The sequence below is a fragment of the Asterias amurensis genome, chromosome 1, assembly GCF_032118995.1.
Source record: "Asterias amurensis chromosome 1, ASM3211899v1".
Lineage (NCBI taxonomy): Eukaryota > Metazoa > Echinodermata > Asteroidea > Forcipulatida > Asteriidae > Asterias > Asterias amurensis.
Window position 1 is genome coordinate 15150332 of NC_092648.1, and position 20155 is coordinate 15170486.

The 20155-nt window shown below is 39.2% G+C and overlaps 2 protein-coding genes across 5 annotated transcripts in view; one reads left to right on the forward strand and one right to left on the reverse strand.

The window, feature by feature from the left end:
• LOC139947002 (transcription factor IIIB 90 kDa subunit-like) overlaps positions 1 to 20155 on the forward strand; it is a 51804-nt gene that overhangs the window by 16792 nt on the left and 14857 nt on the right. For both annotated transcript variants that reach the window (XM_071944815.1, XM_071944823.1), the window contains exons 6-11: positions 123 to 195; positions 7330 to 7479; positions 7873 to 7966; positions 9909 to 10035; positions 13709 to 13811; positions 19561 to 20103. In XM_071944815.1, the coding sequence (XP_071800916.1) occupies positions 123 to 195; positions 7330 to 7479; positions 7873 to 7966; positions 9909 to 10035; positions 13709 to 13811; positions 19561 to 20103 (1090 nt within the window). The remainder of the gene's footprint in view (positions 1 to 122; positions 196 to 7329; positions 7480 to 7872; positions 7967 to 9908; positions 10036 to 13708; positions 13812 to 19560; positions 20104 to 20155) is intronic.
• Positions 193 to 6681, reverse strand: LOC139947016 (BTB/POZ domain-containing protein 6-B-like). Of its 3 annotated transcripts, none has more exons than XM_071944835.1 (3): positions 6492 to 6681; positions 4768 to 5394; positions 193 to 3743 (listed from the first exon to the last, which is right to left on the reverse strand). In XM_071944835.1, exons 2-3 carry the CDS (start codon positions 5265 to 5267, stop codon positions 2711 to 2713), a joined length of 1533 nt encoding a protein of 510 aa, XP_071800936.1. In that variant the 5' UTR covers positions 5268 to 5394; positions 6492 to 6681; the 3' UTR covers positions 193 to 2710. The 3 variants fall into 3 exon arrangements, with proteins under 3 accessions (XP_071800936.1, XP_071800951.1, XP_071800943.1); XM_071944850.1 differs by lacking the exon at positions 6492 to 6681 and adding an exon at positions 6396 to 6481; XM_071944842.1 differs by lacking the exon at positions 6492 to 6681 and adding an exon at positions 6232 to 6381.

Below are 20155 nucleotides of genomic sequence, written 5' to 3' on the forward strand. Positions count from 1 at the left end.
GAGCTTACCCAAATGGAGTTGGGTTTTGGTAGAATGAGGAAGGAAGTAAAATTACGTTGCAAGGACATGTGGGATAATAAAGTCTTTTCTAAATTAAATGCCTCTACATCTATCTTTGACAGGTTAATGTTTATGTTCTTGGGAAAACCTACCTAAAGCTGTCACAAGAACTACACATAAATGTCCCAGCTATAGGTGAGTTTGTGCTAATTGACAATTTATTGGAAGTAATTCATGCTCAAAATGTAATACAAATTAGAAGAAATTTCATTTGAAAGTGTTAGAAATGTTTGGTTGTGGTAAATGTAAAAGAAATTCCTTTCATATTTACTGAATGAAACCGTTAACTTAGACCAGTGGAATTGCTTACAAACTTGGGGTCGATTTCACAAAGAACTTACAAGTAGGACTACATGTAGTCTTGACTTGGGACTAGTCCTAGGAGCTTTTAAAAACTTAAGGCCTGTCCTAACTCGAGATAAGACTAGTCCTAACTCTTTGTGAAATCTGCCCCAGTATGAGCAAGTTCAATCTCGGACCATAGGCAGTGGCACATATCATAATAATAATAATAATAGTGGCAATTTATAATGCGCCATGTCTGTCTAAAAGACACTCCTGGCGCAGGAGAGATGCCGAAGCCAGATAGCGAAGAATATAGTCAAGCACACAAATAAGTTTTCAAATGGGTTTTGAAGCTGGAATATGTAGTGAGTTGTCGGAGTTTAGGGGGGAGTTCGTTCCATAGTGATGGGCCAGAGTGTGAGAAAGAGCGGGCTCCCCATGAATGGCGTGTTCGTGGAATGTTTAGAAGTTTGCTGGACGATGATCTGAGGTGCCTGGGTGGAGCATGAAGATGTAGCAGGTTCTGGATGTATGTTGGTGCTGTGCCCTGGAGAGACTGATACACAAGAAGGAGAATTTTGAAGTGGATGCGCTTTGGAACATTGCATGAACATTCCTGTTAAGATTTAAATACTGAAAGGTATGGCAGTTATACAGCATTTATACTACTTGCAGTCGTATTTCAGCATCTTGAAAACTAAAGCTGCCCTGCTTAAAGGCACTGGACACTACTGGGCCCAATTTCATGGCTCTGCTTAGCGTAAGCACAGAATCGGCGCTTACGGAAGCAGGGAATTCTGTGCTTACGGCAAGCGTATTTCACGGGTTAGCGACGAATTTTGGCTTCTGCGCGTGCGTACTCCGCTTTACTATGCATTCTACGCTTACAAGGCTAGCGCAGAAATTCGGCGCTTGCACATAAGCGAGGAATCGTGATCGTAAGCACAGAATTCGGCAGTAAGCAGAGCCATGAAATTGGGCCCAGGTAATTAATCAAAATATTTGTAAGCGCAAAAACTTGCTTGGTAACAAGCAATGGAGGGCTGTTGATTGTATAAAACAATGTGAGCAACGGCACCCTCTGAAGTTACATGTACATGTACATAGTTTTTGAAAAGATGTTATTTCTCGCTAAAATATTTGAATTTAATAAGAGACCACAGCTGAGGTCTCGAATTCAAGGCATCTAAAAGCACACAACTTGTGCGACGAGGGTGTTTTTTCTTCCATTATTCTCTCGCAACTTTGAAGACCAATTGAGTCAAAATTTTCACAGGTTTCAAAGTGAGATAACTGGTCTTTGACAATTACCAATAGTGTCCAGTGTCTTTAAAATTGATCATAATTTATTATGAATCATTTGCAAAAGTTAGTTAAAGTCACTTACTGAACATAATAATAAGCCTCATGCATGCAACTGTTTAAAACAACATTCACATTTCTTATGCTCTCTACAAATAAGCAAATGTTTTTTTTTTAAATGAGCAGTGTTCTTCATGGATTAAGAAGTAGTTCTAGAGTTTTACATGTACTGTAGTATGCGCAAAATGTAAATTAGATCTCAACATAAAATGTACAGTGTGTGCCTGCATTCAAGACTTCTCTTAAACACTGTACATGTACAATGTACTGGCTGGGCTTTTGGTAGAATTGGTTCATTTACACTAGCGGATACTTGCTTCTCTACATTTGTACATCTTGTGAACTTGTGTACAAAATACAATTGTGGCTGTCTAAGCAGCATAAATAATGTACAGTGTAGGTCCTCGTGTATTACGCCGCGTACACAGTGCAGTGTAAAAAACTACCCTGTCCTTTAAGAGAAGAGAAACTACATGTTGAACCTCTACAAAATAATCAGTGTGTTTTGAACTGTAAAACTTTCAACACATTCTATGATAAAATATTTTTTGGATTTCACTGTTCTCTTGCAAACCTCTAATTTTCTCATTGTAGTTCACAGAGTGACATTTATGAGATGGCTGTTATCCCATCATCTAAGAACAAAACAGATCAAATTTGAGATTTTCCTGTGCGCTAAGTCAATACAAACCCAGCAGCAGGGTACTACAAAAAGTAAACATAACTGAGATTTGAATCCGCATAGTGAAGTGCATTGACTGTTTATCACAAAAATACATCTATTGAGACAGCTTGTTAACAGTGTGCGAGTAGTATGCAGTTACTAAGATACACAATAATTTAGTCTATTCTATGTACTGTTCAGTGCTCAGTACACTGTATATAACTACAATGTACGATGATCCTACAATATACAGTACTTAGCGAGCCACTACTGTAAGACACTGAGATTCAGGTTCTTCAGGTTATTAATATTCATTATTCATAGGTCAGTCCTCATTAATTATGCATAGAAGATAAGCTCTGGGATTTGACCTCCCTGAACGCCAGTTCCATTGGTGCTCTCCGGTGAGCACTGGAACTGGAATGTCACGTTGTGGTCAGTGACTTCAGTCAGTCCTTCCTGACCAAAGTAGCTCAGCTCCGAACCGCAGAGTATAACACTGGCCGTGTAGTATGCATGGGGCTCCACTTGCACCGGGTTGGGGAACATCACCGGGAAGGTACAGCTTGAGCCGTCGGAAAAGAATTTCGTCTGTGCCTCTCCGAGAACCTTGCCGCTTCGCTTCAGCTCGATTTTGACGCCGTAGTCTGCTGCTCCAGAGCTGGAGCCGTAAAGTCCAAAACCGGCGATGAAGATGCGCTTGTCCACGGAAAATTGTATGCTGTCGCATCTGCCTCTGTAGCGCCATTGATTACTACGGTAGGCAGAGGACTGGAACCGATGGACCTTGCAGGTTTGCAGGCCTTTTCTCGGCAGGCAAACGAATTGCAGTTTGGGTTTATTCTTGGCCATGTAGTAGAGGAACACATTGGTGGTTTCCATGAGAGTTAGAAGACCCGACTGTGCAGCGTCGTTAGCGAACTCAGTCACCGGCACAGTGGGGATGCGCACCAGGTACAGCGCCTTGCCAAGTACTTTACGCTTGTTCTCCGGGTTGGGGTGCATCCCCTTACGGTTACACTCAGCATCTGCCCAGCGCAAGACCGCCTGGAAGAGCACAATCTCCTTGACGTTGAGTGTCTCTCGCATCAGGATGCTCTCCAGCGTCTTGAAGTCGACGTCCAAGAAGCTGTCCGACGAGAGGGCCACCTCAGCCTGAGCATCAATGACTTCCCAGCATCGCTGCATCAGGTCAGGCTCCTCAAATAGATGGCTCTGGCTCAGGAGTACGCAAGCGTTCCTCGCACTCAGGCTTCGTTCCAGGAAGCTGACACAGGCCTGGGCCAGGTGAGGCACGATGTACTTCTTGGCTGCGTAGAGTGTGGTTAGCACATTGTCAGGTGTGAGGTCAACTTCGTCGCAGTACAAGTATCTGGAAGAAACAATAACATGAAAGATGGTTTATAATTAAAGTAGAGTATATAAGGAAACCTGACATCCATGTACCAGGCCTTGAATTTTGTTCTTGAAGGGGCATAATAGCAATTTTCTACTGAAGTTTTTACAGGCTTCGAAATAACCTGGGGGTGCTCTAGGCTTTTGCGGTTGTGCCCTTTGCAAAGTTCCAATAGGAATTTATATTTGCCTTGATAGAGTGCCCCTTTTAAAAGCAAAGTTCAAATCCTGTTTTTACAATAGGGTTATACATTGTACCATGTAAAGTAAACTTCATTTTCCTGGTTCCCCTTGAATTTAAGTTTTAAATTTGCACCTTTTTTAGACGAACCAACCTTGTAGACAATTTTGGCACCTTTAAGTTTTTTTTATTCTTTTGTATGTTTATAATTATGATCTCTTATTTGTTTAAATATTATATATCTTGGAAGAGTTCCAGCTACAAGTTATCAAGACTGTGAGTCATTTGAAATGATCAACAAGATGCCATACATGTACTTGCTTTATTCTTTTTCTCCTCCTTGTTTTCCCGGCAGTAATTAAGTGGAGTACATTTTGTGGTTGAATGAGTCATGTAATGTGGGGGTAAAATAAAAAAATAAAAATTGCCTTGGGAAAGAAGGTTCCTTGTGGTTAAATAAAAAAATCCTGATTCATTGATGTATGAAATTTCTAAAAAACTTTTGAGAAAAAATTGCTGTCGCCGAAGGGTGTGTACTAATGTTTTGTTTGAAACTCTGTGAACAGTAATTAGTCACGATTTTCATTTTGGAAATCATTATACAGGGCCCAATTTTTATAAAGCTCTTTTGAAGCAGAAAATTCTACTTAGCAAATTTTTTTGGCTAAAGTGAGAAATGAGTGGGGTGCCAGTCACATCAATGGTAACTGTAAGGTATTCTGGCTGGTAACCTGATTTTGCTTAGCAAGATTTTGTTGTGCTTTACAGGCCTTATGAAATTGGGCCCTGGTTGTAAAACCTCCCAAAATGGTTGGCTTACTTGAGCAATGTAAGGAAGGCCTGTGGTTCCACATCAGGAATGTTAATTTCCGATTGGTTCTCAGCAAGATCGCTATAGAACATGGCAAAGAACACCGAACTCCCCGAGGCAAGGATATACTTGTGTGCCGGCACTCGCTGGGCAGTGTTCTTGGGTCCGACCAGAAACTTAATGTCACTCATGAGATCATTGTTGAACATGTAGGCGTTGCGTTCCCGTACCGTCGCCCCTTTGGTCTGCCAGTTCTGCCCTAGCGGGCGTCGCGGCGTGATCAGCATGGGACTCTCTGGCTGCACTATATCCTGGATGGGCGTTCGGGCGTCGGAGGAGGGGATCTCGATCGGCAGAGTGGTCTGTGAAATGCCCTGGGCATTGTTGGGACTCTTGGAGGCTGAATGTTGCTTCGGCATGCTGTTCGGAGGGCGGTTGTCCACTTCAAGATTTTCCCCACCGCCGCTCAGATTCTGAATGTTTGGCTCACCCAGATTCAGTGCCTCCATCTTGGGTTATTACATCAAGTTGACTGACTGTGCTGGATTGATGAGACTGGTCGTTCACACCCTTCAGCAGACCTTTCAGTCTTCAAGATTACATGGAAACTGGCCAATTTGTTACTGTATGTGGATCCTACATGTAAATAAAGGAACAAATACAAAAAAGAACAAGTTAAATATTAACATTGATAAAAACAGACACAGACATGATGTTGGCTTAAAACCTACAGTGTAGGCTATACGCAATTTCCCATTTTATAACAAATCAATCCATGAATGCGGGTGTATGTATTATTGTCAGTAACATTGATAGTCAGATAGTGTAACAACAAGCAGATTTATGTAGTCCTTGTCATTGTTGTACGGACACATTTTTTATAAACACATCATGTAGCCTCAAAAACGAATGAGTCGTTTATATACATGTCCTTTCTACTAACTTGTACCCTAGTTCAAAGCAAGATGGTCTGAGTAACTTGGAGGAACTTTAAATAACAAATACTGTATGATCAAGGGCGAGTACATCTTGAAAGTGTTCAAGTTACTCAGACATGGAGATGTTCGTTCCTCCTTCGTCCACAGACGCACACAGCCTAGACTCAAACATATACAATTAATATCACACTATACAAGTACGTACAGTATGTACATGTACATGTTCATGTCTGGTCAGGGATAAGAATGGCTTTGTAATATTTTTATTCATGTGGACAAACAAGAATCTATTCAATAAAGTTGTTATATTTCATTTTTAATCGTTTCAACATAATGTCATTTATAAGCATTTATAAGTCACTCATGCATAAATGCAATACCAATAATAATATTGTACATTTGACACCGACCAATTCCAGGCACCTTGAAGAACAAATGCAAGGCTTTTGACTAATTAAGCACACTCAACAATGAGGAAGGATATATAGTGCATTATTGAAACCATACAGGAAGGAAATTACCTAACAAACCTCACCTTTTATTCAACCAGCTGACCTATTCTGAGTGATAGAATTAAACTGCAGTCCCTCATATTCATAATATAAAAATGTCAAACTTTTGGCATTGCTACACTTACTTATACTACACATTCACTGATTCAGTTTCAATACACAAATGACCCTAAGTAACAGCATTTACCTGCAAGAATGCACACTGCAATGTCATTTGTATATTTTCCACACTCATTACTTGTAAATAAAGTATTGATACAAAATAAACAAAAGGTTTGCTTACTTATGATATGATTCTTCCTGATCCTAAACTCACTTCCTGTTTCCACTGCTGTTTTCAGCCATTGGTTTCCCACAATGCCCTGTCCAAGAGAAATTTAAGGACAGTCCATTATTGTGAAAGGGGTGCTCCATTATAGGCACAGTGTCAGATGAGGAGACTGTGTCTATGTGGTGTGCATGTTCTCTATGCGTAATTGTGCATAAAGGGTAGCAGGATTGGACAGGGAAATTGTTAGCATTTTAGTGTAGGCCTACATGTTTAGTAGTTCACATTAAATGTTTGGCTATAAATTTGTAAACAATTATTAAATGTTTGAATGTAATTTTCATATTGTTTATCTTGTATACCCTGCATGTGATTTGGCTTTTAGGCAAGACCGTAGCCTGAGTTGTGTGTACATTCTTTCACACACCCCCCCTTTTTTTTTTACGAATAAAGAATGGTTTTATATTATACAGATTCTGAGTTCTAAACATTTATAGTTTTGATTTGTTTTCAATCACAAATGAAAGGACTTAAAATTTTGGGGGCTACCGGGTGATGAAAAACATGTATAAATTCATAAAAAATTACAAAAAAGACTGTGTACATTTTTTTAAATTGTTGTGTGGCAGTGGAATAACTCATTATCCTTCAGGCCTGAAATTTTATTTTTGAAAGTGCAAGGCCGATTTCATTTTGCAAAGGGCACTTCCATTGGAAAATCTTACAAAGTCAATGGGAAACGTTTGAAGGGGCATTAAGGCAAAGACCATGGGCAACAGTGGTTGTGGCCTGCTCATAATTCCAAGCCTTTGTCATGTAGCACTTTTTCAAAGTTTCTTCTGTTTTTTTCCAGATCCCTGTTTATACATCCACCGGTTTGCTCACAAGTTAGAGTTAACAGAAAAGGTACATGAAGTTTCCATGACAGCGTTACGGCTTGTTGGAAGGATGAAGCGTGACTGGATGCACTTGGGACGAAGGCCCTCGGGGCTCTGTGGCGCAGGTTTGTCTTATTATGTTTGGTTCCCAGACTTCTTTAAACTTCCCACACTGTGTAACAGTTAAGCCACATCATACAGTTTCTTAAAGATGCTTTTAAAGTAGGTTTTGCGTAACAAAACCCAGCAAAATGACTTCTGCACTTGTTAATATTTTCCTAACCGTTGACACAGTCAACAGTTTTCTTTCAATGTTTACACACAGACATTGTCATACGAATAAACATATAAAAGAAATTCAAACAATTAATTTAAAAACAGTCTATAGTTGAGTTTAAAATGCTGATTCATGTTTTTAATTTTGTGAACATGTGTTTTCTAAATTTATTTTATTCACTCAGTCATGATACAAAAAAACTTAAATTTTGTTAATTAGAAATTAATATTTGTCTTTGCAGCATTATTGGTGGCAGCTCGTTTACACAATTTCAACAGAACACAGAAGGACATTATTCGAGTAGTCAAAGTCTGTGATGCTACTCTTAGAAAAAGGTAAGAAAATGTCCACTAAATATCAACTGTTTTGATAAATAGAAATATGTTTATTCTGAAAGGAAATAGTACCTGAATCCGCTCTTATATTAAATAATGAAAAAAAAAAAAAACAGTTCAGATACCGCTGGACGTTTGGTGTGTAGTGTACTAGGAACACCTTATTAGTACTAATTTTTTATAATGGTTTCTTAATTGTCAAATAGATGGTTTATGATCTGGCAACATCTTTGAAATTCACCAGTCTCTTTCTCTGAAAAATTGGGCTTTTAAATTGTTTACTTATAATGAATTTACACGTAAATGACAGTCAAAAAGGGAGTCTAAATATTCAAGTGAACCCTCTGGCTTACACTTTGCCCTGCCCCCACCTCTACAATGTAACCCTTTATTCATAAGTTTATCCTCCCCGTAATTATTTTCTGTCCATGAATGAGTGTTTTTTTTTAGTGTCATTTGAATTGAGTCATAAATTAAAGGATTGCAATTACTCAGTGAATACGACTTCTTATTATCATCACCACTTTCTGTGAAACAATTTCATGACTGAATCAATTATCTGCTGATCCATCAAATGTCCAAACACCTTTTGAAAGTACAATGTACAAACAGCGGCATGCTTTGAAGAGATGTTTGACAATTGTTGACAATTCATCCTCGGCGTAGTACGAAGAACAAATTGAGTTGTGTGGGATTTTAAGAGCTTCTTAGTTAATCATGATAACAAACCGTTAAATGAATACAAAGCCATGGAACGACACCATATCAAATGCAAGGATGACCTCAAATTGGTTAGGGCCAATTAAGTTTGAAAGATCATTGTACTTTTTAGTCTTCAAAAAAGAAAGAACTAATACCACAGTAATAACTCTGTGTGTGATGGGAAGGGGGGGGGTCGTGAGTATTTTATTTATAGTTTTTGTTGAGGGGAGGGTAGGGGTGGAAATACATAAAATGCATTATTCACAAAGCATGAATCATTTATGGCCATTGGCAAACTATGACTGGCTGGGGTAGTGGAAATGGACACGTTGGAGCTGTATTGTAAGGGTAGACAATTGGCTCCTTAGATCATCATATCGTATTTTAGCCATCTTTGTCACGTTCCCTGTATGCAACAGTTATTAATACTGAATGTTCATTTGTAAAATTACATGTACAATGTAAAGGAACCCAACTATATTTTGTCTTTGAGCCTCATTGTGATTACATTGATGAAATGGAAGTAAAAACAAAGATTGTGTTTCGCAACCAGGCGGTAAATTGCTACTAATAATAGTGGCATTTATGTTGTGTTTTAGAAATAAATCGTTGAGTCTGTTTAAGGGCTGGCCACTTTCCCTAATTAAAGATGACCACATACCCCAATGAACAGTGTACAAATACAAATAATAGTACACAGTTCTTATATGGCACTTTAATTCTCAAAGCGTAATTATTTTTTCTATAAGGTTTTCGGAGCTACATGTATGTATGAATATCAAAGATGTTTTGAGTGGATGTATAATATCTGATAACCACTGACACAGTTACTATGAGATGTACTTTAAATGTAATCTAGTTAAGTACAGTAAACCAATTAATGCGAACAGTTCATGTGTATTTATGGTAAATAGTGCAAACTTCTTAAAACAAATTATTAGACAAAACCTTTAAAAACAGTTTAAAGTGACGATTCAAACAGATAACAAAAAGTGTATAAAACAATAGACCCCTTGAAAAGCGCAAAAATGCTTCTGGGCGCTAAGGTCATGCCTCCTTTGACCTCAGTGAGGGCGCTTTTTTGGCCTCAGTCATATGCAATGAGTCTATTGAAAACACATTGGGCGACCATACATGTATGTTCAAAATTGTCAATCCATAACAGATTCAGAAACTGGCTCCAAACTGAAGGAATGTTTTATGGGTTTCTTTAACTTTTTCGTTCTTCTTTCTCTTCCAGACTGACTGAATTTGAAGAGACTCCATCAGGCCAGCTGACTATTGATGAATTCAATAAGATCGATCTGGAGGAAGAGCAAGACCCGCCGTCTTTCACTAAGGGTCGTAGGAGGGCCAAGCTTGCTCAGGTAGGTGGACTTAAAGGGCAGGATGAGGGGAGGGGAGGGTGGCGTGGGTTGGGGGGGCGTTGTGTCGTCAGAAAGAAAAACCTCTGACATTAACTCAAGTACAAGTCATTGTGCACCACATCGCACAAGGGGTCAATACATACTTGTTATGTTAAACTTTCACGTTCTTGCTGCTTGTTGTTGTTGTACTTGTTGTTGTGGGTATTAAGCTGCTGCTGTGTTATTTCCCAGCACTCCTTGGATGGGGCTTGAAAGAAGGTCAACTTGGTACAGTGGACAGTTCAGGACTTCCAATTACAAGGTTGTAGCTTCAAATCCCCTTAGCTAACCGCTGATTTTACAATGACTAGAATAAATATTGTCGCCTAGTTATTGAATCACTACTTCTTGATTTGTGCAATTCATAATCATAGACGTTAAACTAATGTTTTTATGAGAGAGATTAGCAGTTGCCAGCTTGGCGTATATGGGAGCTTGGGGGAGTTTGCCGAGTTCCCTTGACTGGAAAGTCAACCTAAGAAACTCCATTCTAGAATGACATTCCTAAAAATGCTTTAATAGTCAATAAGTCTCAGGATTGATGTGGAATGTGGCAGTGATATTCCAGTCTACCATTTTCGACATCAGGATGTCTAGACCTTATTCCCGCCCCTTCCGAACTGCTTCTTCTGTTTTCCTTAAATGAAATGTGAATTTGCTTGCCGTGAACAATTACTTAAATGCCAGACATTTGAAAGCATTCCCAAAACGATCGAATCAATCATTGTCTTTATATTCACACAGAGTCTAAATTGCCTGGGTGGGGGCGGGGGAGAGGGGGGGGGGGAGAAGCTATGAAGGGAAAGGATTAACTAAATTGTTGGTTGAGTGATAATCAATCCAGTCAATCCGTGAAAGAAATTCAAGCATGAATTTAAGTGCAGTCCGCCGGGCCGTCCTAATAATTTTACTTCTTTTCATTAAAACAAACCACACCACGGTTGGTGGGGGGGGGGGGCGTACATGTAAGTTAGATACATATCCCCTCACAAAATAAATAAACAGTGATAGGAATTAGGCTTGGTATAACGATGCTGGAACATTCTTCAGGTATCTGTCAAAGCGTGTGAGTCACTTTGGACGGATTATTCGGGCTATGCGGCTTTGTGTCCCCGGCACATTAAGCGTCTGGCGATGGAGCTGTTGGGAATTTGTAAATTAGCGGCGAGAAATGCGAGTTGAATCATGCCCGAAATGTCAAATTGAGGTTGGGTTACCAATCGGTGAGGATGAATTGACGGAGTCTGCTCGCTGATGTAATGGACTTCCTGTCAACAGAGCAGAATGGCTGTCTAAACATACACACATACAAACCCTAACTGCTTTGTGTTGCAGTCAATCTGTGGACAACACAACATTGTAGAAAACACTTTGTGGGCATGTGTAAGTCTACATAGTGTTTCAAGTCCCTACATTATGTGGACCTCTTTTGTTCTAAGGTCCTTCTGTACATATATCATGTTGGGTGAAAACACACAGACACTGTATTGCAGTCACTCTGTGGACATTCCATTGTTCTGTACACTTAAGGAAAATCCCATAATCCAACACTGTCAAAAACACTGTGTGGACGAATGTAAGTCCACATAGTGTTTCAAGTCCCTACATTATGTGTTCTCAGGTCCACACTTCATATATAATATGTACACTTAAAACCTTACTAAAAGGAGAAATAAAAAGAAACATACAAAATCTGAATCGGAAATGGTGGCCTAGAAATTCCTACCACCCCTCCTTCTACCATGACTCTTCCTAGCTGTCTGGTGCACCATCAGGCGTGCTTTATAACACTGTGGCCAACTCATGGGGGATTGGTTTAGAGTATCCGGATACAACACCCACATGATTCAACAGAGAAGTCTAGTGAACATTAATTTCCATTGCGCCAGATCAGATTTCTGTGGCAGGCACATTTTTATATATATTTTTTTTTTGCATCAGGTTTTGTGTTATGAAGTTGGGGGACCATAAATATTTTATCGTGCATGGGACCGGATATAATGACGCTGCTGCACCAGTGTTCAGCTAGTGTGATTGATGGAGTTATATTTCTTTTGCCAGGGCCAAATACCAGCAGATACCAGCATAACCAGACCATGGCAAATGAGCTGTAAATTATTGCAAATTGAAGTCAAACATGAATCCGGATAGATGTCTCTCCGTAGATTTCTGTTTCAAATGTGTACAGTTTTTTTCTGTGCAAAAAGTTAAACCTAACGCAAACTGTGATGCATAGGTAGGCTATTATATTTTTTTCTTCACTTGGACCGGGGCTTGAAGTGGGTTGTAAATTTGTATCCTTTACATAGTTCTTAACATGCGCACATTACCAAGAACGATAGATTTACCTTGTGAGTCTGCTGCCACCTAGAGTCCCAAAAGTCCCCCTTTCTTGAATGTTAGGAATAAAAGGATTAAGAGCAATGACATTTATTATTAAATTCTTTTTTATTTGGAGTGGGATGTTCCATTTGGTGGTAGTACCGTATAACCTTGTGACATCACTTGTTTACAAAAGAGACTTGGTACTTCCTGCTGGCACAATTTTAATGGGAGAAAAAGAAGAAGCAATATCTCACATTTTTGTGAAGATTGCATTGTACTCCTCTTATCTGTTTTGGATAAGAAAGGGATTAGATCTTAGAATTTGTTGACCTTTTATGTATTGAGTTTCGTATAAATGGCCAGTGCCTGCCAAGAAATGCGCTGGAATGTACACCTGGTAATTTTGTTTGTCAAACAAGGTGCAATAGACCTTCATCACGGTGCAGCCATCTTGAATTTCTCCAATTGATAACAATATTACCAAACCGAGGCTGGAAGAACTAAATAGTCTGGTTCCTATTTTCAAAATGATTATTAGCATTCATTATTTTTATCCGATATAAGGAACATGACCAAGATAGAGGCAGCATGATAAAGGTCTATCTAAATGTTGAGGTTGCTCAGCAGAACTTATGTTTCCTTATTCGTTCATACAACCTGGGCCCAATTTCATGGCTCTGCCTACCAAAAAGCAAAGAATCGGCGCTTACGGAAGCAGGGAATTCTGTGCTTACGGCAAGCGCATTTCACAAGTAGCGGTGAATTTTGGCTTCTGCACATGCGAACTCGACGTTTTTGGGCATTGTACGCTTACAAGGTCGTGATCGTAAGCCAAGAGTTTAGCAGTAAGCAGAGCTATGAAATTGGGCCCTGTACAACCAGTGTGTAGTCAGGGGTCAAATTTGGATGAAAAATCCACAAGCCTGTGAGGCTTGTAGCTCAACAATTTTGCTGGACCAAAATTCTTTTTACAAGACAGGAATGAAAATGAGAACAAAAGCACCAAAAAGAAGATTGATCTCACTGACATTGTCTTGTGTGAAATATATATGTTTATCAGACTAAAATGTCATCTAATTTTATTTTTGTAAAATAAATTTAATCAGTGAGGTATTATTATTCAATTGTATAAGACGAGAACACCCGACTTGTCCTTTCTTGAGTTTACTGGCCCGACACCTATAATCACTGGCCTCTGGCCCGCAGTCCGGTGTAAATTTCATCAAGCCCCTGGTATTTACGCTACATTATTTTGTTTTTTTAGGCCTACATGTGAATTCATGACTTGTTTTATGTCGTTCCTTTGTAGCTGACCGAGATGAGTAAACAGCAATTCCAAGAGCTCTCCGGAGAAATCAGCTCAATGCAGGAGGAGATAGAAAGAGCCTTAATGAAGAAATGTTCAGGTGATGGTAAGTGAACTTCAGGATGTCATCTGTTTGAAACTCATGCCAAGTTTTTTGTAATCTGGGCCAAATTTCATGAATTAATGTAAGCCCCAAAACTTGCTTTGCATAATGCTTTTGCTTAGCAAAAATAGATTACCAGCCACAACACTGTGTACTGTATACATTGCTGTGACTAGTACCCCACTTAATTCTTGCTGAGCAAAGATATTTGCTCAGCAGAATTATAGGATAGCAGCTTTATATTACCAGCTTGAATAGTACCATACAGCATGCACAGTTAAAAATGTTGTGACTGGTACCCTGATAATTTCTTGGTTAGCCAAGAAATTTTCTGCACAACAGCCTTATGAAATTTGGCCCAGGTAGGCAGCTTCTCAGTGAGATCAGCCTATCTTTGTATCTATTGTGTCATAGAAAACATCTATTGTGTAGGAGGCAGTTTCCTGTTTTTGTTTTCTTGCAAGTCTGTACTTGCGATTGTGAGGTTCAGTTTCATTCCTTATCAGGTTCTTATCATGACTTGAATTTCAGAAAAAATCTTACCTAGAATGCCAGTTTTGTAGCTCAATTGTTATCACACAAGAAATATTTGTTAAAATGCCCAACACATTGTTCTGTATTTGCTGCACCTTTTTAGCAGAGGTTTGGAGTTCTAAAAGTAGAAAAAATACAGGACTACAGGTGTTGTTTGTTTGTGAGGTTACTTGGTTGCAATTTTAGAAAAAGCTGTTAAACAAAAAGTATTGCCTAGCCTGTTAGCAAATTTGTGTTTCCTGCTGTTGCAAGTCTGTTCTTGCGGATGTTAAGTTCAGTTTCATTCCTTATCGTGACTTGAATTTCAAAATAATCTTCTCTAGATCACAGATCTTGTAGCTCAGAATTTTTATCACACTAGAAAGATTTGTTTACACGCCGAACACATTTTTCTGTATTTGCTGTTCTTTTAGCGGAGGTTTGGACTTCCTAAAAGTAGGCCTGCAGGTCTTGTTAAGTTATGAGGTTACCTGGGTACAATACAGCTTCGCAATGTTTTGGTGCCCCTTGAGTTGGCCTTGGTGCTCCTTTCAAAAGTTTCAGTCTTTCCAATGGAATTACACTTTGCAAAATGCAAACGGCCTTGCCTCTCAAAGATAAAATGTGAGGCCTGTACTGTATAAAAACAAGAGCTCTTATTGTAAGGGTGAAAAAATCAAAGGTGTTGTTCAGCTTTCAGTACTTGTATTAGATAAAAAACTCTCTGTTCACGCAGACTGAAAAAGATCACCACATTTTCCGGGGCACAGTTCTTCATTCATTGAGGTTCCCACATGACATTCCCTGATAGGGAAAATTAACGTGGCCTGAAGGAAAACTCATGCGGTCGGTTTTTTTTCTTTTTCCAATAACATTTTGATAGATACTCCAGGGTATTCATGGTGAAAGAGAGCACGGAATAAAAAAAATATATCCAGACGAGTCACCAATGTAAATCAGACTGAGGTTTAATTTGTTTTTCAAATTTGCTCGCAAAAGGCAGGAATTACCGGCATGCAAGTAGTTTAACCAGCCTTGTGCTTCAGCGCTTTTGAAAACAAATATTTTGTTGATGTCAAATTTGTCTAGAAGTCTTACGTTGTTTGTGTCAAGTGGAAAAATAGTTGGAACTTTCAAATGAAAAAGACAGAATCTGGAATTACGTTATCCGTTGCCAAAATAACTCTGGTTATGTCTTTAGCTTACTGGCATGAAACTATGCTGGGTATTTAGGATTTGGTTATCAATCATGGTGACCTAGTAGTCTTGACACAAGGCTGTATTAGGACCATTAAAAGCTATTTCAGCAGGTGTGGCCTGGTCTGTGAGATTCCAGAGTGGTGTCGTGAGACTAATAAAAACTACCAGTGAGCGCTCCTCACTGGTTCCTATACAGAGAAACTACTGCATCTCCTTGCAGGTTTTTGAAATAAAGAATTCTTTCCGGTCAGGACGCTACAAAAATAACCTGGGAAACATTTCATAGAAATAAGTGCTCACATTTTTGGCATACTTTCTTATACAGGTGTTAAAACTTTCCACATTAAAGCCATTGCCATTGGACACTTTCAGTAAACAGTATTGTCCAAGGCCCACACTTCGTGTACCACAACTTATATATAAAATAACAAACCTGTGAAAGTTAAGGTTTAATCGGTCATCGGAGTCGGGAGAAAATAACTGGAAAAAAAAAAAACACCCTTGTTTCCCCACGTTTCGCTGTGTCATGACATGTCTTTAAAATAAATCCGTAATTCTCGCTATCGAGAATTGATATTGTTGTAATGTTTTCTCAAAAAGTAAAGCATTTCATGGAACAATATTTCAAGAGAACTCTTTCACCATTATCTTCTGTAAACCCTGTAAATTATTTGTAAATCTGTGAACTTTCATTTTTTTTTTCTGTACCGAAAGTGTACATGGCTTTAAAGGGTATGCACAGCTTTGGTAAGATTGAAAATGTATACTTTCATAGACTAGCACTTAACTTGCATGGTATAAAGATGATCATGGTGGAAAACTTCCTTTGAAAAACATGTATTTGTGCTTGAAATGATACAGGTTTGGGATTTGAATAAAACAATAAGTTTTGTTCCCATGAGTCTAAAACCCAATGTGAAAGCCTGCAACTGGATTTTTTGTATTCTTCTCTTGTAACTCGGATGACTGATGAGCTGAAACTTTCACTGGCTTGTTATTTCATGTACATTTAATTGTACATTGAGTCACACAAATCTTGGATACTGATGGTTTTGGCAAATATACACATGTACTTCATTAATTTGAATTGATTGAGAAAAATGTAGGTCGAGTACTAAAATACTTTACACCTACCCGCTTGTGTTCATGCATACATTTGTTTATAGTTACCTTTGCTCATTTCAACAACATGCAAGTGGTGCATAAATCACTCCAGATTTCAACATCGGATTTGACTTTCCAATCTGCCATGTCTAGTCCCAAGTGTGCACAATGTTGAATAAGAAATTTGAAATTTGTGACCGTCCAACATATTTATTGTTTATCATCTGTGAGGAACTTAAAGGTATTATACAGACTTGAAGGATAAAAACATCTATTTATAAATACCACAGACAGTTTTGCTATTCCTATTGGTGGAGAGCGCGTCATGTGGGGGTGTTTAAACGGTTGATAATGACAAGCTGGAGCTCTGTTTATAATCGGTTGTTTTCGGATACTAGGCGCTAGTCTTGGTGTAAGACGTTTCTCGATGCAGGCGCTGTCGGTGAGTTGGCCGCGCTGTGTGTGAAAGGAAAACGAGAAACATCTTGCACCAAGACTAGGCGCACACATGGATCCGAAAACTGTCGCCTCTGTCATAACAATGCAGCAACACACGGACGTACATTTAGCACCGATTTACCACAAATTTTTACATGTTTGTTATTTCATCTACGTATGTGGTTGATCACACGAAACATAAACCCTGTCCCATACATATTGATTTGAACTCTGTGTTTTAAACAAGACTCAGTGGACCCCTCAGCCCTCAGAGGAATAAAAAAATCCCTTTTTAGGATCGCTATATATCTTTTTTACAACTTTCAGTTTTTTACGAGCCTCCTCAAAGTGGTTTCATTCCAATATCTTCTTCCTGGAGGAGACGAGCAGACTTCTCCTACTTCATGTTCCGATAACCCAAATGTTGCCTGTGTGTGTTAGACGTTCAGTCAGTGTTAGTGTTAGTGAACTCTGTAGGGTTCAGTAAAAAGCGTGCCAGCATTTCTCAGGTATCATTCAACTCCTAACTAGGCTTTGTAAAAACAAAACAAGCATGCTCCGGTTCCAGATGAACAAGACCTAATGAAGACTTATTAGGATTGTATTATTGGAGTAGCATACCGGACCCCAGGGCCGCAAGAAATGTTTTACCCTCGGCTGAAAGCTCATAAATCTATCCGGACAGCTAAGAGCTACTGCAGCCCCTGGCAGGCTGTCATTTTCTCTTCATTTCATTTTGGTTCTTTCTTTCGAGAATAAATGGTTTTCTAAAGGCAGATGTTATGCAGCTTTTTTTTATTTTATAATATAAGTGTTGAGTGGTTATAAGTTTATTTAAAAATAAATTGGTTTTCTTTAAAATGATCCTTTGTGGTGAAGCTCAGCACAAAATGATGGATTGTCATCTTATGGGGTCGTTCTCATTTGAAGTCTGGGTGAGGTGAAGTATTTGATGTTGCTCTTGGTAATGGATGGTACACATGTAGCTTAGTGCTCTCTTGAAGACGGTCAAATTATTACTCTCCCCCTCCCACTAATCCCCCTTTTTCAAATACCTTTGTCCTGTTATAACGCTGCTTTAGCAGAAACTCTTGCTTAAAATGTTTCCACTATATAACAAGGAGGAGGCTCGGTCAATTTCATCAAATAACTTTTCCTAGCTCTATGGTTCAATGGATGAAACAGTATACTACTTGAACAGAAAAGATTGGTAGATAAAAACAGACCAACTTGAATGAGTATCCAGAAAGTGATCCTCTAGGGGAACAGGGAGATAGCAGGCAAGGGCTGCAGAATTGATTGTCATTTGTGATAAAATCCTATTAAATTCCTACTCTTTACTCTACTCTACTCTTCCTACTTTTTTTTTTTTTTTTTGGGGGGGGGCATTTTTATTTTTATATCAATACATTTTTTTCAGGGGTGGCCGTGGGAATTTACCAGACAATCAACCGTTTTTTTTTTTTAAGGTTAATGTTTGTATCTTGGAAGTGCAGGTTCTCGAACTGTAGAGAAAGAACATATTTTCCCACAAGGTTAATCTACTCTTACCTTGCTCTATGACCTACTCATTCAACGTCCCTTCCGCCGAATCGCTCAAGTTTTCTTTCATAGTCAACTTGGACCTTGAGTTTCCTTGTGCAATGTCAACAAACTGGTACTAACCTTTATGTCATACTTGATCTGCAGGTAATATGTATTAGGGTCTAATGACAAAACAAGTGTCAACAAATATTAGATAAGAACCCACCTGGCCGCTTTGTTTGGGTTTAGTTTGGAGGGCCCTTTAGGGGTAGTGTATTGTTTGTTTTTTTCTTTGTGTTTTCTGTTGCCAACGGGAAATCGGGTTGTTTTGATATATACAGTTGTATCATTGAATGTTAAACAAACAAAACAAAACTTGTGTGTTGTTGAGTTCAAAAGTGTTGAACGATGAATGAACCCTGTTGTTTGTGTTGAAATGGTCTGTGACTTGCTTTTGTCTATTGACAGTGGTGGATACATGTATGTGTACCTGCTGCCCAGATACAATAAATATTGTTATTTTGCTGTCAGAAAATCAGTGAAATTGGGGATGAGAAATTTCAGACTTTTTATAGTAACCCTTCTGAAAAAGAGGTCAAGTCCCCCTGCTGTTTTTTCTCTGTGTAAAAAGGGTCTGTACATGTTTGGTAATGACTCTAAAAATAAATGGAATAAAAACTTACTTAGTGTATATTGAGCTAAACTATTGCTTCAATTTCTTCTTGTGTTTAAGTGTTACTGCTACAACCTGTAGGCCTACTGTCTACATTGCCTTTGTTAATTTTTATCAAATGCATAATTGTGTAAGCGAGTAAATGAGTACTCTAACCGAGTATGCGATTAGTGTATAAATAGTTCAGAATAATGAATTTGAATTTATATTTTTTTAGGAGAAGAGATACTCGACTGGGGAATCAAGCCGAAATTGAATCCTGAAATATTTTGAATATCTCTGATCTCCTTGCCCCCGTAGATGAAAGCACAACCTCATCATTTACAGATTACGACGAAGCCAGTGAAGCCTTCGACGAGATCTCATGCGGAGACCTTAATGAATTCGATAGAGACCACACTCCCAGCCCCGCCACAAGCAATCATCCAGACAAGTACCAGGAACAATCTCCAGCCAAATCCTCAACATCATCATCAGCATCATCGCCGGCCGGGGCTACTGATGCTCCGGCTGGAAAGACTGAACCTGGCCGAGAATTGGGTCACAGCGAGCCAGCCACTCAATGCCCCTCCGATCTGGATCAATTGAAAGGAGAAGCCAGGTCAGACGACGTGCCCGCCGGAGGGCAGAGTGACCCCGCTCTGGCTGAGACCGCCCCCACCTCCTCCTCCTCCTTCTCCTCCGCCTCCAAGGAGGGAGTCAAGGAGGGTGTCCTAGATTCCCTGCTGATGCCCCCACCCTGGGGTGATGAAGGGGACCTGGCCAAGGGTCTGCCACCCTCAGCCTTGTCCCTAGGCCTGACAGAAACCATTGAGGAATGTATGAAACAGCCAGAAGCCAAAGGTGAGACTTTTGAAATTAAATGAATTTCAGAATTTTATTTGATATGGGAATA